At 46.6% G+C, this 16,538-nt stretch overlaps 1 protein-coding gene across 2 annotated transcripts in view; it reads right to left on the minus strand.

Annotated features, from left to right (window-relative positions):
- LOC126521456 (beta-1,4-mannosyl-glycoprotein 4-beta-N-acetylglucosaminyltransferase-like) overlaps positions 1-13,656 on the minus strand; it is a 32,745-nt gene extending 19,089 nt beyond the window's left edge. The window contains exon 1 of one of the 2 annotated variants that reach the window (XM_055066026.2): positions 13,505-13,656. Coding sequence is in view for 1 of the 2 variants with exons in the window: in XM_050170159.3 (XP_050026116.2) it covers positions 1,782-1,794 (13 nt within the window). In the remaining variant the exon portion in view is untranslated. Of the gene's footprint in view, positions 1-1,781; positions 2,154-13,504 lie in introns of those variants that run through there. The other variant, XM_050170159.3, reaches the window with a different exon arrangement.
- Between the last annotated feature and the right edge of the window lie 2,882 nt (positions 13,657-16,538).

Below are 16,538 nucleotides of genomic sequence, written 5' to 3' on the forward strand. Positions count from 1 at the left end.
CTAACGGCAGCGAGATCGCGGTTCAACATGTAGGTCTATACATGTATAGGCTGCAGTGTGCAGCTGGGGGACCTCCGCGAGCGGCATCCAAAAATTCGTGTTGAAAACGTTCTTTCAATCTTTTTCTTTATTTCACAATTATGTGGCTTCCTCTATAGCAACGCTGACCACACACAGCACCTGCTACCTTCAATTCCACGACACTTTAAAGTTGTTAAAAGCATCATTATATCGTGGTGCAATAAACAAGGTCATCTTTATCTTTCGAAGTTCTTGAGGTGGCCTTTCAACCAAGGCAATTTGTCAATTACACGTTTTCTATGTACAGGCGTCGCAGACAGACACCGATCAAACAGGCCAAGGATCGATCAACCCGCCATAACATATTAGTTATCGCTGCCCAAACAAATACAGTTCGTTACAAGACTGCAACATAGGACGTATAGCCCGGCTAAGGCGCCCTATAAATGCAACATCTAACCTTTACAATTTAATTAAATAAGAGCGATACTGGAGTAACGCCGCTGACAGCTAATGAACCTATTGATTAGAATTTTAACAATAAGTATGTCAGAGAGAAACATGTCACGCGAATCGCCCATGCTAAGCAACAACTCGAGAGCGCACTGCGTTTAAAGGGACACTAGAAAAATTTAGAAGTGTCTACTGGAATTCTAGATTTGGCGATTACACCAGTCTTGCCATGAGACAACGTTTAGCATGTTAGGATGGACCGTGCTCACGGAATGAAACGCGTCAATTTAGGGCTGACTAAATTTAGGGCTGATTTAGGGCTGCGGTTCGTGTCACATCGACGTAATTTTGGCGCGTACACTTAGATCGGAATCCGCGTCACCTTTGGTGGCCAGATTCCTAGCGACATGACACAGTATTCCCGAGTACTTTGCGCCTATGCAGGGTTCTACTGAACGCTCCCTGACGCGCTTCATTCCGTGAGCTCTGTCCCTAACCCTAAGGACGATTGGTGACGTCCCTTTGAAATTCTCTCATTAGCTACTTGTGAAGTCATCCTCTTACACTATATCGCACGAGAATACCTAACAATCTGAAAAAAAAAATATTCTTCGCTGAATTATAAAACCAATGAAAACCCAATATCGCGATTTACAGTGACCTTATCCTGCCCAAGGAATGCTCAAATGGGTGATGAAGCAGTCAATTCCGTGACGCCAGAGAGATATGGCGCCGGGGCCTGGAAGTGAAAGTGCAAGGTTCATTTGCTACCCCATCAAAACCTCCGCCTACGAAACGATGAGCGCTAGTTTTTCAAACATCGCTATACCAGTCAAATCGTCGTTACGAATTGCAGCGCCGACGACTAAAATTGCAGCGCCGACGAGTAACCACGGGCTTTATCGCCGCAGTTACCTCTGCGCACGCAACAAAACGCGGCGATGGTTACTACCCCTTGACGGCGCCGCAGGCATTAAATGCCGCGCGCTACGGAGCTGTAAAGTTGCGACTCGTGGAGTGCATGGGCGGTGGCCACCCGTACGGCACCACTCTTTACGTGAACGATAACGTCCGCACATTACACGCAAACTTCAAAAGACCATCGCCATACACAATGCAGCAAAAATGACTGAGCGCCGAGCAATGTATGAGCAATGTATGCAATGTATGAAAAACAATGGATGTAAACAGTAAACAATGTATATAAAAATTGCGCGCACTATGGCCACGGCTCAGCTAGTCCGCATCGTATTTGAAAGCGAACGGCTTACAGCACAGAAAACGCAGCCCACGCTAGGTGCACTTACCAGCAAAGAGCATCCTGTTGTGGCCGTGGCCCACACCCGTGGATGCAGCGTGCGCTATCGGCGTTTCTTGAGCATATTTTCAGCCGGCACCGCACTCAAGAGCCCGTGGCTCGCACGTAGAACTCGGCTTGCATGTCGTAGCGGACCTGTGGGAGTCGCGTTTCCCACAGCTGACCCGGTTACCTCGCCGCTATTGTTGTTGCGACGACAAGCTGCGCCAGCGGCATTCTTGCGAGCGAGAGACAATGGAAGGCTACCTGGCTATCAAACGGTGATCATTAGCGAGAGGAAGAAAACAAAATCACAGCGAAGAAACACCTCACCGACCACCGCGCTGCTCGAGTCCCTTTTGCATTTCTCTGGCATTCTTTAGAACAGGTGCAGCGCTGTTTCTTTGCCTAGTGCACAGATGGCGCTGCATGTTCGTGAGTTTCACATTTCTGCTAACCACCGTAATTATCACAGTACGTAAAAATATGGGAGTTCGTATATTTTTTGCCCTAATGTTAATGTGGTAGTTTGTTTTATTGCATAATAAAAGCACAGCTTGAGAGATAATTGTGCTCACATTTACGCGCTAGGAGCGCTAGCAAGAGGCTGTTGCACTGCCGCCATATTAAGAAAGACTTTTCAATGAGAATCCCTGAGCAATTTTCCCGCTTGCCGAACGTTGCTTTGTGAGGAACAGGAAACCACGATTGCTAGAGTAATATTCCTGGAGTTCCGCGCAGAGACATCTGATCACAGTTACAGCTGATAAATGTTAGCAGTCTTGGCTCACTTCTAGCGTTCATGCGCTAGCTCATGCATGTGGCCGCAACCTAAGCGCCCATAAACAGGACACGCGATCCAGATTCATTTGCGCGCACTCAGTTCGGCAACGTAGCTACAAGCCACAAATATGAATTCAGTGACCACTGCGGTAGGAGTTCAATTCAAATGCAGAAGGAACGGGGGGGGGGGGGGAGGGGGCGTAAAAACATTAATTTCAGCTGCTTTACGGGTGTCAAAGCCCCGATCTGATGGACACCGTATAAATTCTGCTGACCTGGGGTTCTTTCATGCGCACTAAATGTAGTAAACGAGCATTTTTGCATTCCGCCCATATAGCAATTCGGGTGCCACGGGCGGTATCGAACGCGTGACTTCGTGTTCAGCAGCGTAAGGACATAGCCACTGAGCTAACGCGACAGAGCCGAAAGGAAGGTTGTTCCACGCTTGTTAACGCTTGACTACATACCAGGGGTGAGTGGCCAGCGAGATTTAGCTCCAGATGAACGCTGCGAAATGTGGATTATAAATCAATCGATCGATCGATCGATCGATCAGTCAATCAATCAATCAATCAATCAATCAATCAATCAATCAATCAATCAATCAATCAATCAATCAATCAATCAATCAATCAATCAATCAATCAATCAACTTGCCTAGAAACAACGCTGAGGTTTGGGTGCTGGCGCACACGTACATTAAAGAAAAGAGCTACAGGACACAAACACAATGAATAAAAAGAACAATTATGAAAAGAATGGTGTACATACAATAAAACGTAAATGAAATACAAGAGAAAAAGGAGGAGAAGTGCAATTGAATGTGTGAAACTATGAAATAACGCCACGCTCGGAAAATAACAATGACAATGAGTTATAAAAGAGATCGACATCATGAAGACTTTGTATTTGGACCTCTGAGTATTTGGTGACGAGAGGCAGGAACACGGAAAGGTCTGATATGTTCCTTGGTGATCTTGCGCGTAATACGAAACGTAATATGTGTTTGGGGCAGGTGGGGTTACCCTGAAGGAGTTTGAAAATAAGCAGGTCAGTGCGATTACATACAATAAATAAATAAATAAATAAATAAATAAATAAATAAATAAATAAATAAATAAATAAATAAATAAATAAATAAATAACATGTCTGTTATAGTTCCGCGGAATAGCTACGGAGCCTTCGTACTCGTGCACCTAAAGAGTAATACGCGACACATAATGTACAAAGAAGACAAATAAATGTGGTGGACAAATCAATGAGATAAACCTAGAAAAATAGGGAAACATAATAGGCGACGTAAAAGGTAGGCAATCATACAATATGATTACCTACATGTATACAAAACACAGGAAGTGAGCTCTGAAATGTCAAAAAAGGCATGATACTTATTGTTTTTTTTTTTGGAATCGAGCCATTGGACAGTCTCTAACGCCATAATGCCGCGTAGAAAGCGCACAATGCTGCCTGGTATACTGCGGCGCAAAAAGTTGCATATGATCAAGAAGCTTTGAACAATGCATATATAGCCATGGACCACCTTATTGGGGAACAGAAGCTCTGATTTAATACGTCTTGATTTTAGAGGTGTGAGTTGAGGCATATTTTAGTGGGCTGGACTATAGTCGCCAGTACAGCAAAAGCGGTGCTTGAAAATAGATATAAATTTATTCTGCACGCGTTCAACGAGGTCAAAATTAGATTTGCACGTTCCACCTCAAACTAAAGAGGCATACTCTAGTGGTGGAAGGCACACAGTAAAATACAATTTCAGAAAAGCAACAGTGGAGTGGAAGTCATGCCATACACGGCAAATAATACCAAGAGTACGAAGGACACATTGCTTTGCACATTTAGTGAAGAGAAGCTTAGCGTTTTGTCGAAGTACACTCCAAGATCTTTTATTTCATCGACCCTGGGCAATGGATACCCACACGGTGTATTAAAATTGCACACTGTGTGTTCTGCATGTAAAAGTCAATATCATTGTTTCGGAAGCATTTAATAGTTACTTATTGTCTCTGCACTAGTTTGAGCGCGAAAAGATGTCCTTTTGGAGGTCAATGCAGTCGCGAAAACATTTGACAATCTTAATAAGTCATAAGCATATAGAAGTAATGAATAGTGTTGAAGTGCTGACGAAAACTCACTAATGAATGGTAGGAAGGAAAAAATACCAAGAATGGATCGTTAAGGAACTCCTCTAGTGGCCTCATAGCTAAGATGGTTTTGTCCATTAATGTCAGCGAAGCACTATCTATTGCTTAGTTAATTAGATACCAGGGCAGTGATGGAAGAGGGTATGTACATTGGCGTGAGCTTTGTGATGAAAAGCTCGTGGCAAGCTACATCGAATGCTTTACTTAAGTCAAAGCAGAGCGCGTCTAATTGAGGCCTGCTATGTAGATATAGCACACTGGAAGCATGGGTCATAAATGTGACCAAGTTCGTTGGTGTGAAGCACCCTAATACAAAGCGATGCTCTTCATCCATTAGAACATTTCATCAGTAGTACACATAAAACACAGGTAATGTATAAATCCAGAATCGGAGGTCCCGTAATAAAAGCTGTCGGGAGGTTAGTACAATTGTGGCAACAATAGCAGGCTACATCATACAAAGGTTGTGTTTATCAGCAAAAGAGAGAGAGAGAGAGAGAAGAAAAGAAAAAGAAAAGAAAAAGAAAGATAAAAAAGAAGAAGCGAGCGAGAGAAAAAATCATGAGCCATAGCACTCTGTGAATGTGGTTGACCAACGAAGCTGTTTAGCACACGCCACGGAGGTGACACATAATTTTGAACAAAGGTGCGAACTCATTTATTCTCTTGATGGATGGTCATTGTGACGAAAGGTACGCATACTCATTTATTGTCTTGATCGGTGGTCATTATTTCACTCGCAGCTGCAATCACATTCTTTGATAATGTCAAATCGATGCACGTACGCCGCTGGGTGGTCGGTTGGGCCGGATCGGTGTGGCATCGCAAGGGATATGTCTGCATGCAGCACGGAACGCGTAAACCGCTACCTTTTCGGTACCGACACATCCACATTGAAATAACCGACAATGACAAGAGGGGTAGTGTTATCACAGCTAATTCCTGCAAAGTGAGTAGCCATGATCCTTACGGGACTATGAGTCATCGCACTTTTTGCTTGCTTGGGGGTATGAGCCATTGATGACGACAATTTTTGACATGGTGTTCTGTATGTTGTTAGCGTGATTAGCAAGAATTCAAGCACTGATCGCTTCACTTTGCTGGGTGCTTGTAATCTCTGCCATACGGGGCTAGGAGCCATTGCATTTTTGTGCCTTTAGGACGTTAAAACTCTTGAGCCAAATAGTTAAGTATCGTTTTCTGTCCTCAACACCAGCTCAAATCTCTATGAGCTCAAGTATAAGTCTCTCTGAGCATGAGAGAGAAAAAGGCAGGTCAACCAGGCAAACATTCAGTTTGCTACCGTACATAGGGGGAGAGTGTGCGGCTTGTCTACATAATATAATTTTTTGTAATCGACTGGGCCTCATTGACCAATTGTATGAGTGTATGCACAGCTAGTGACCTCCGTCTCCCCAGCCTTCTCCTGCCCCTCTCTTTCTCTCGGCACGTACTTAATCTATCAGCAATTTACTCGCATCTAGTTGACGTTACCACAGATCACAGTTTGTGTGCGAAACGTGGCGGTCAACACGTGTTTCCGGCTCATGCAATCGCTTCCGGTCTATGCAGCCTCCAGGAGCATAGCTTTCGAGATGTGTTTCCGTTACTCCGAGGAAGCGGTTGCTGCGAGGTGGACTTCGACACCACCTATTGTACGAAACTGAACAAACTGTGGTGCATAACAGAATTGTGAATCATTATACACCAGGCCGCCTTGGAAAGGACGCACGACAAAGGGCGAATGCGAGCAGATACTCAATAGCGTGGATCTCGTTGTGGCGCAGGGCAACATGTGCATCAGTATGTATGCTAACAATGGACACATTTAGAATCTTAAAGCCTCACAAGTGCTCTCTCATCAGCAACTTCTTGCGGCGTTGCACCGCCCGCGGAAACAATAGGCTTAGAATTTAGTGAAATATTTATATGTACATTTTTTCAGTAAACCAGCTTCACATTGCAGCAAATATTTAGCGGGCGAGCAAAAATATGGTGATTATTTTCCTCCAGTTCACTTTATCTTATGCTTGTTTCCATCGTCGCAGAGGAAACCATAGTTCTTTGGTCTAGATTCTCGTTATGTTTCTTGCGTGAACCGTGTGCAGAAGCTGCAATAATCACAAACGGGGACAACAAACACACACGAACACACGCATGAACACGCACACGCGAATATATATATTAGAGGTGGGCGAATAAAAACTATTTTCGAATACGAATCGAATACAAATAGTAAGTATTCAATGTAGAATCGAGTAGTCAATCTCACATGCATTTACTTACAGCAAGAACCTTTCTTTCGGTATAATTTGATAACAGTCAAAATGTAGATTTATTTTAAACTAATGATCACTATAATTGTACTTAAAAGAACTGCACGAATAGCCACTCAACATATTTAGAGCCAGGTTGAAAACGGGCTTGCCAAGAATGACGGGGTGCTGAATGACTGGCTTTGCAAACGCTAAACAAATGGTCGTGGAAAAACTATCAAAAGTGAAAAGAAAAGAAAATAAACAAAGCTAATTAGGCATTTCAGTGTTGCAGACACAAAAAAGGGCCTGTTACAAGGAAACATCAATGGTTTTAGCATAAAAGAAAGAGTTTTAGAGACCGCAAGAAACACCAAGGGAAAAAACCACAAGCAAAAGATAACCGGTTGTCATGTAATAGACGAGAAGAAGGGGAACCGAGGGGCCTGATTTTGGTTAGTCACATGACTAACATCCATATAAAGCCAACATATAATAAGGAAAAGAAAAGCATACGAGAAATTATTTGTAGTTTCTGATTGAAATGTCGAAATATAAGCTAAAGTGAAATTAAAGTGCAGGGAAAAAGGAAACATTTTGCTGCAGATGGGAACCCAACACACCTCCTCCGCGTTACGTGCTTGTTGCACTAGCAATTGTGCTATGGCGACGGCCCTTCCGACATTCTTGAGTAGTCATGCGTGTGTACAAGATCTAGCCCAAGGTGTGTTAGCCAGCGCCACCATATTCCCCGCAACACCGAAAACAAAGCTTGCATTACGGATATTGTTTCTGCATTGCTTCGAAAGGTATTGTCCTTGTTTTAAGTCTTATAATTTACGACACTTCGTTCAGCAGACAGAGAAGAGTAACCAGACTGTAACAGTCGGTTGTTGTGAAATATTTCCTTTTAACGAATAGATTTCAGAATAACAATGAAATATAACAGTCTAACTATTCGTATTCGTCTTCGCTTACCTCGTGTATATATATATATATATATATATATATATATATATATATATATATATATATATATATATATATATATATATATATATATATATATATATATATATATATATATATATATATATATATATACATATGTGTGTGTGTGTGTGTGTCTGTGTGTGTGTGTTCAGGTTTGTCATATAAACAACTACCCACAAGGCTATAATAAAAAATTTAATGAACGATTTTTTATTCGCTAGTCTTCTGTGGCAAAGTATGTCCACATCGCCTAGGAATTCATGTGCAAAAACACCACGTTCGCTACGCTCATTGAATCAGTTCACTACTGCAGAGGATATATATATATATATATATATATATATATATATATATATATATATATATATATTGCTACAGTCATCTGCAAGGACAGGCAGACGCCGTCGAGTAGACATCTTGTTGCTAAAGCGAGTGGTACACGCTTGCTAATAAGCTAGACGTGGCTCTTTTTTCTCGAACGTTTCCCAAAACGAGAAAAGCTTTCATGAGCCTAAGTGTTTCGTGTCACTGCGCCTGGTCCCCCTTTGCAGCTCTGAGAAAAAGAAAAGAAAGAGCCGGAATCGAGTCAAAGTTGGAAGTGTAGATGGGTAAGGACAGGAACGCGCACAGACAAACCGATCTTCCGAGTGGTTTGTAAGACAAGCGCGACGTGACCGGACTTCTACGTCCGATCTGCGGAAAACGCCGAAGGAGGCCAGAGTATTGAGTTACCCCGTTTGTACACCAGGCTCACGTTGACGAACGAGTGGGTTCGGTCGATGTCAAATTTAGAGATAGAGAGAAGTTAAAGGAAAAGAGAAGACGAACAAGTACAGGTCGATTAAACATCCTTCACGCAGTGTCAAGTTCGGGAAGGAAACGTGGAACAAACCAAGTCACGTACTGTTAAAAAGAAAGATTGTGTGTATACGTTTGTAAACAACAGGTACGTGCCAACATTTCGATGTCTGCGTGCCTAGTATACATCTTGTGGAGCACATGTCACCGTTGATTTGCCGATACCGGTAGAAATTCGTAAAAATTGCTTTCTATACCATTTCGCTGAACGGAACCACTCGTATTTCAGAGAGTCGAGGGCTACGCGACCTAATTTTGACCACGCGATGGTTAGAAGCGTTCAAATCTCAGAGCGAGGCAGCGTTCTCGGATTGCGCCGTCCTCTTCAAACTCTCAAAGTGATCACCCACGCCCGCCGCCTAACACAACAAAGCGCACACCACAGAACAGGTGGGGCATTGGGATCACATGGATATTGCGCTAGCTTCGTTCCTAATAGCGTGGCTCAGAATTGTTATTTTGCTGTATTGCTAGTTATGCATAACGCAATAAACAGAACCTAGCATATTATACATAGACCACACTTTTAATCTAATGGCGTACTGTACATCGGCGAGCTAGTTCCGCGAGAATGACTTTTTGTTTCCTATGCGAATGACCCTTTAATAAGTTTCAAAAAAAGTATCCGTCGTAACTTTTCCGTCCTCCTTATCTCCTCATTGCTAACCTTGACCCGTAATATGTGACGCTAACGTTAAGGGCATGTAAACATTTACCAGGACCCTCGTGCGATGATGCAACTATTTTTAACGGTGTGTCTATTTTCGTTTTGCTACTTTAAAACGGTAGTTTGCGAAGAAAGATACTGTATTCGCTGCTTATCACTCGAACATCGATGGTAGCCTTTGGGAACGTATTGCGTACTTACGCTCCAAAGTGGCCCATCACAGCATGTGGGAAGAAATTGAAATGCCATGAAAATATTGTTGCAATGCCGCCCCACGTCGAACTTGTGGGCTCATCACTGACCCCCTATGTTCTCAGACAATCTTTGGCTGGAGGCTCTTCCTCTACTCCACCAAGCTGAGCACAGCGCATCCTCCGTACTGAATAAAGACACCGCGCTTCTCAAGCATTGCGTTGGAGTGTCTATGTTGCGCAGTGACTTATTTTGTCGAAGAATGGCGTTGATACCAATTTTTTTTAGTAGAGGTGGAGTATCGAAATGTTCTAGACTACGGAGTGAGTTACCAAAGCTGCTTCGCCCGCTATGCTTTACTTACCAATAATTTAACACTGAAGTGACGAGGCGTTGTCACAAAATGTCTGGCTATACTTCCGATGCGATATCGTCTTTTTCTATAGTCTCATGACTCAATGCATATATATATGCCATATTTTCCTGCTTTTATTTCTATATTGTTTCTCGCACATATATCGCTTTTTTGTGTGGGCTTGCCAAATTAGAGCACATCAGCATGAACGCATAGGTATCGTCTTTTTTGACTGTGTGGTTATACTATTCGAGGCGTCTTCGTTGTGACACCAGCACCAATGGAATCTAAAAAAAAAAATGAGAAAGACAAAGGGGGTCACAGGAAAAAATGGAGAGTTGAGTTGGCTAACACTGGGCGTATGAGCTTCAATCTGGAAACAACATGGAACCGGGAGTGTCCTAACTTTCACTCGTGACAGCCCATCTGTTGCGAAACCCGTGTACGAATACCCGAAGAGAATAGAAAGAAAACAAGAGAAATCAAATAAAAAGGCAGGTTCGATTGCCATGTACCTCTAGTTTACCCACTGAAACTCTCTAGCCTTTGATTCGTTCTCGTCCCACTGCAATGTAGGATATCTCGAAACCATGCGCGCAGAGCTTTGTTGCCTCGAGAAAAAAAAAAAAGCCAGGCGGCACATGCCCTTCACAGGCCACCTCCCCTGAGCTCTGCGCCCGTGCGGCACCGTCTTCGCAGCTAGGAAAAGTGACGTCGCTTTGGGGCGGACGCACTGCATATTTAATGCCACACTTTCGGTTCCGGCCGGGTAGGAACTAAGAAACGGCAAAAGGGTCACAGAAGGCGGGCGAGCGGTTGTATACTGAGAGGGTAGAGCTCGGCCTCCCGCTGGCCGAGACGGAAATATTTCAGGGCGAGTCGCGGTCCGCCAGCATTATGCCACCGACGGTTGACGCCGTCGCTTACGCCACCATATGAGGCACCCCAGCTCTCCCCTTTCCATCCCCTGCACTTTCATTCATTGCTTTCTCTCTCTCTCTCTTTACAGAGACCCACCGAAGCGCCATCGGCGAAAACTGGCCGACGCGGAAGATTACGTGCTTTCCCCAATTCCCTATTCTCTCTCTCTACCTCGAGTTTTTCCCTTTTGTCATCCTCGCCAGCGAGCCGGCCGGCCGGCCCAGAGGTTGCCAAGGCATGCCGCGGACGCTTCGCCCAAATTCGACTGGATGTCGCGCCCTGGTTACTGCAGACTGGCCGCCGCCGCCGCCCCAGGCAATTTGCGCGCGCGCTGCCCATTCCGCGCTCGCCATCAATCTTCACCGCAGGCACAATATGAGCAGAAAACGCGCGCGCGCGCGCGCATCTGCCTTGCTGCCCGACTGCGAGTGCACGGTGGAGCCACCTCCCCACCGACCGCAGGAAGCCGAGGCAAACGCGAGGCCAGCGAGAGAACGCGGTGGCGACGACGGACGCTGTTCTTGCGGGACTGGTTCCCGCAGCACTCGGCATTATTTTCCTACGGTCACCTATTTCCGGCAGCGCAAGCACTCTTCCTTTTTTTTTTTTTTTGAACGCTTTGCAATCGTTTCGCTCATTTTGTTTTTTTCTTCGTCGCTTTAGCTGGGTCTTGCTTACCTGAAGCAAGGCGTGATTGACTCGGCAAACTGAAGTAAGCATTCGACTTGGCAGCCAGTTTGCGAAGAATCGACGTCTCCGCAGAGCTTTCTGTGCGAACGAAAAGAGTGGAGGGAAAGGGAAGGCGCACGAACTACGTAACATTTACCGCATGTTCTTTCCTTGTCTATTTTCTGCGATATTCTCTTACATATCTTGTTCTGTTCCAAGTACCATGCTGTATTCTTTGTTCCTGTCTCGCTTTAGTCATGTGACGCATCGTATTTTTTTCTTCCATTTTTTAATTCTTTCTCCTCACCTTTAGTAGTATGCAGATGCTGTGCCCTTTCTGGTTGTAGTTGCCCACTTGTTCCTTCCTCTCTTCTCATATGTCTTTCCTTTGTGTCTAAGATAACAGCAACAACAGCATACACTGCCCAAAGTAAATCTACAGGCCATTGCTCCTTCAGCTTCTCTCCAGCAACCTTCCTGTCTAGCACCTACAACGCAGCACACGTCGCGTTGGCAGGCATGTCAATCATGGAGGAAGTTTCAAAGATGCAAGGATGAAGTCTGCGAAGAAGAGAAAGTGCGGGTCGATGGGCTTGTGGGATGGCCGCAATGCTTTGCTTCTGCGCCTATAAGCACTTGTGCACATGTGCGTTTAACCATGTGCATGCGTTAAGCGGGAACGGAACTGCTCTCCGCAAGATCATTGCAAAGACGGACAACGCTTTCCGCCTCGTACGCAGAATCGCAAATCCGCATCGAGGCGTGAAAGAAAACAATCTTCTCAGGCTGATCAATGCCTTCGTACTCTGCCACCTCACGTACACGATTTCGATGCGCAACTGGCTCAGAGTGGAGCGAGACGAGCTCAACGTTCTCATCCGCAAAGCAGTCAAGAGGGCTCTCGGGCTACCCATCAGGACTCATACCGAGGATCTCTTGAAGCTGGGGCTACATAACACAGCCGAGGAGATCGCTGAAGCCCAAGAACGCGCGCAACTCAGTCGCCTGACCACCACAGCGGCAGGTAAACGCATCCTCGAAGAGCTGGGTTACCACCCTGCGGAATTTCCGATGGTCAGTACCCCGATCCCTAGGTGCATTCGAGACAAGTTCGGCCCCTGTGCCCCGAAGCGTTCATGCCGTCCACAACGAGGGCAGACGCAAGGCCAGAGCAGCAGCCATCCTCAAACAGATCAAGCAACACGACATTAGAGCAAGCTTCGTCGACGCCGCGGAGTACAGTGACAGGAACACCTTTGCCGTCGTTGTGGTCGACTCGAGCGGCAAGATTTACAATCGCGCCTCGATTCGCACTTCAGACCCCGGAGTCGCCGAGCAAGTCTCCATCGCCCTCACCCTGCTAGACGGTCGTGGGCCCGAAATCTATAGTGATTCCAAAACGGCAGTTAGGGCTTTTCAGAAGGGTTGCATCGCCAAAGAAGCTGTTCGTCTTCTTAGCGGCTCGAGTCCATATGCTCTCACAAACCGTTCAATTCACTGGTTTCCCGCTCACGTAGGGTCGTTCGAGGGTGCTCCCCCGAACCTCAATGAGTCTGCTCACGAGGCTGCGCGTGACCTCACCGACCGCGCTTCCTCTATAAGAAGCACTGACTCCCCCTCCTCTCTACGGTCACAGGGACGCTCCCGCTACTCACAACGAGATTATTAAATATTTCTACATGTCCAGAAGGGTCTTTCCACCCCCTCACCCCAAGTTGAATAGGGCGCAAGCCGTTTCGCTTAGGCTTCTACAGACCAGCACATATCCGTGTCTGTCCGCTCTCCATGAGGCTTACCCCGACGTGTATCGCGACGACGCCTGCCCGTCCTGCGGCCAGACCTCCACTCTCCACATGCTCTGGGAGTGTGGGTCGACATACCTCAAGTTCATCAAGGAGTGGGACTCGCTTCTGCGTAGCCCCGTTCTAGAAAAGCAAATCCTGGCCGTCCGGCGTGCCTGCGACCGGGCCGGTGAGCTAGACCTGCCGGTCCCGACGTGGGACTAGCCGGGTATGCGATGAGTTCGCGTCCTCGCCGGACCTGCAATAAAGTTTATTCACTCACTCACTCACTCACTCACTCAAGCATACATATATATATATATATATATATATATATATATATATATATATATATATATATATATATATATATATATATATATATATATATATACGCTCAGGTAGCAGAGCACTTAGCGAGAGGACACAGAGCTTCGGCAACGCAGGCACAAGGCTTCCAACCACCCGTTGTCGTCGTCTTTCTCGAAGCAGTGCCTGCTGCCGTTCTTCTCCAGCACAATATCTATATTGTCACGTGGTGGTGACGTTAAGAACACAGTAGCGATACTGTGAAAGGCAAAAACTAACTTTTATTGGGCGAACCTGTGCCCACAAGAACAGGCTACACTTATAGCACAACGATAGCGGCGAACAAGGTCGGCGATCGTCGGAAATCTGATCAGCGGGTCAAGTGCGTCGGCTTTTATACAGCAGTCATCGAATGTTCCAGACTAATCCTTCGGACCCGCGTGCCTTCCACAAAGTTCTACACCATTCGCGTCACGCGATGAAATCAGATAACACAAGGTTCGGCGACAACAGACAGCCGGATGGAAGCATCGATAACTTTCCAGAAAATTCGCAAACATGCAGGCGCATCCAGCGCTGTGCGATTACATTTGTTAGGCGGTGAAACGTGGTCGCCCGATAAAGATAAGTACACGCGTCAATATTATATATATATTGTACTGCCCAAACCCGGAACTCCACAGCCGGTCGCTCCCTACCGTTTCTGCCATGCCTCAGGATGCTGCGCAGCCCGATCCTCTCATGGCATCGCCTGTCGTCTGCTCCGGTGCTCTACGCCAACGAGATCCTCCGGTCTTCAACGGCAACGACGACCATGACGTCGTCATACGACCCCGTGAGTGCGCATAACAAGTGGGATTACAAAGCTAAACTTACAGAAGAAGAATGCCTGGCTATAATTTGGGCCATAACTAAGTTTCGTCCTTACCTCTACGGCCGCCCGTTCGACGTCATCATGGACCACCATGCACTCTGCTGGCTGTCGTCCTTTAAAGATCCCTCAGGTCGCCTCGCTCGATGTGCGCTTCACCTCCAAGAGTATGATATTCGAGTGCTGTACCGCTCTGGCCGTAAACATTCGGACGCGGATGCCTTGTCTCGCTCCCCACTGTCAGGCCAGCCCAATTATCAGAAAGTACGAATATGAGAGTCCTCCCTCACCACCACGGATACGCTTTCGGAGCAGCAGAAGGATCCATGGATTCTTGCTATGCTGGCTTTTCTGTCAGACCCATCAGCACCTTCTACTGGCCGTGCGTTGCGTCGCCCAGCACAATACTTCGCTGTTCGTGACGGGCTCCTATACCGCCGTAACTACCTCTCGGACGGGCGCAAATGGTTACTTGTGGTTCCTCGGCATCTACGTTCGGACATACGTACAGCGTTTCACGATGACCCGCAATGCGCACATGCAGGAGTACTAAAAACGTACGCGCGCCTGCGAATTCGTTATTACTGGCGTGGGATGTACCGATTCGTCCGTCAATATGTCCGCTCCTGCCTCGCTTGCCAACGCCGCAAGAATACCCCTCATGCCTTAGCTGCTCCGCTGCAACCATTGCCTTGTCCAGGACGGGCCTTTGACCGGGTCGGAGTTGATCTTTATGGGCCCCTTCCGAGTACTTCAGATGGCAACCGCTGGGTGATAGTGGCGATAGACCATCTAACGCGTTACGCGGAAACTTCGCCTCTGTCCAACACATCTGCGCGGGATGTTGCCGGGTTCCTTCTGCGTAAAATCATACTTCGCCATGGAGCCCCCAGAGAGTTGCTGAGCGACAGAGGCCGCGTCTTTCTGTCTGATATTATAGAAGCCCTGTTCAAGGAATGCAACGTAATTCACCGCACTGCTACTGCATATCACCCGCAAACTAATGGTATGACTGAACGCTTTAACCGAACTCTTGGCGATATGTTTGCCATGCACGTCGCATCTGACCAAACCAATTGGGACCGAATTCTACCCTTCGTGACGTACGCTTATAATACCGCCACACAGACCACTATAGGATTTCCCCTGTTCTTTCTTCTTTACCGACGCGAGCCTTCCTGCACGATGGACACCATCCTTCCGTATCGCCCTGACACAACGGAGGCTACTACCCTGTCTGAAGCTGCTGCACACGCGAAAGAGTGCCGAAAGCTTGCCCGCACATTTACTTCGGAAGATCAGCAGTGACAGAAACACCTTCGGGATATTCCCTCCTCTCTGGCACCATATGCCCCTGACTCACTAGTCTGGCTTTCGGTTCCCGTTACCAGCCGTGGACTTTCACACAAGCTTGTTTCCAAGTACCGGGGTCTACCGTGTCGTCAGTCAAACGTCTCCGGTGAACTATTTGGTAGAACCCCTTGTGCCGCCTTCCGATAAGCGCCGCCGAGGGCGCGAAATCGTGTACGTTCAGCGGCTCAAGCCGTACTTTGATCCACCTGTGCTATCTTGCCCGTAGGTCACCGAGACGGCTCCTTTTCTCCGGGGAGGCGATTGTACTGGAGAAGAACGAGCAGCAGGCACTGCTTCGAGAAAGACGACGACAATGGGTGGTTGGAAGCCTTGTGCCTGTGTTGCCGAAGCTCTGTCTCCTCTGCTATCTGAGCGTTTAATCAATTGAACTATAACGCCACAACCACAGTCTGATTATGATGCACGCCGTAGGGGGATAGGGGGCTCCGGAGTAAGGTAGAACACATGATGTTCTTTAACGGTCGTCTTTTTCTTTCGCCCCCATAGAAATGCGGCCGCTGCGACCTTGTGCTAAGCAGCCTAGTGCTTTAGCCACAAAGCCACCGCGGCTGGTCTATTAGTAAATTATCCTTGCACAAG

This window comes from Dermacentor andersoni, chromosome 6, assembly GCF_023375885.2.
Source record: "Dermacentor andersoni chromosome 6, qqDerAnde1_hic_scaffold, whole genome shotgun sequence".
Taxonomy (NCBI): Eukaryota; Metazoa; Arthropoda; class Arachnida; order Ixodida; family Ixodidae; genus Dermacentor; species Dermacentor andersoni.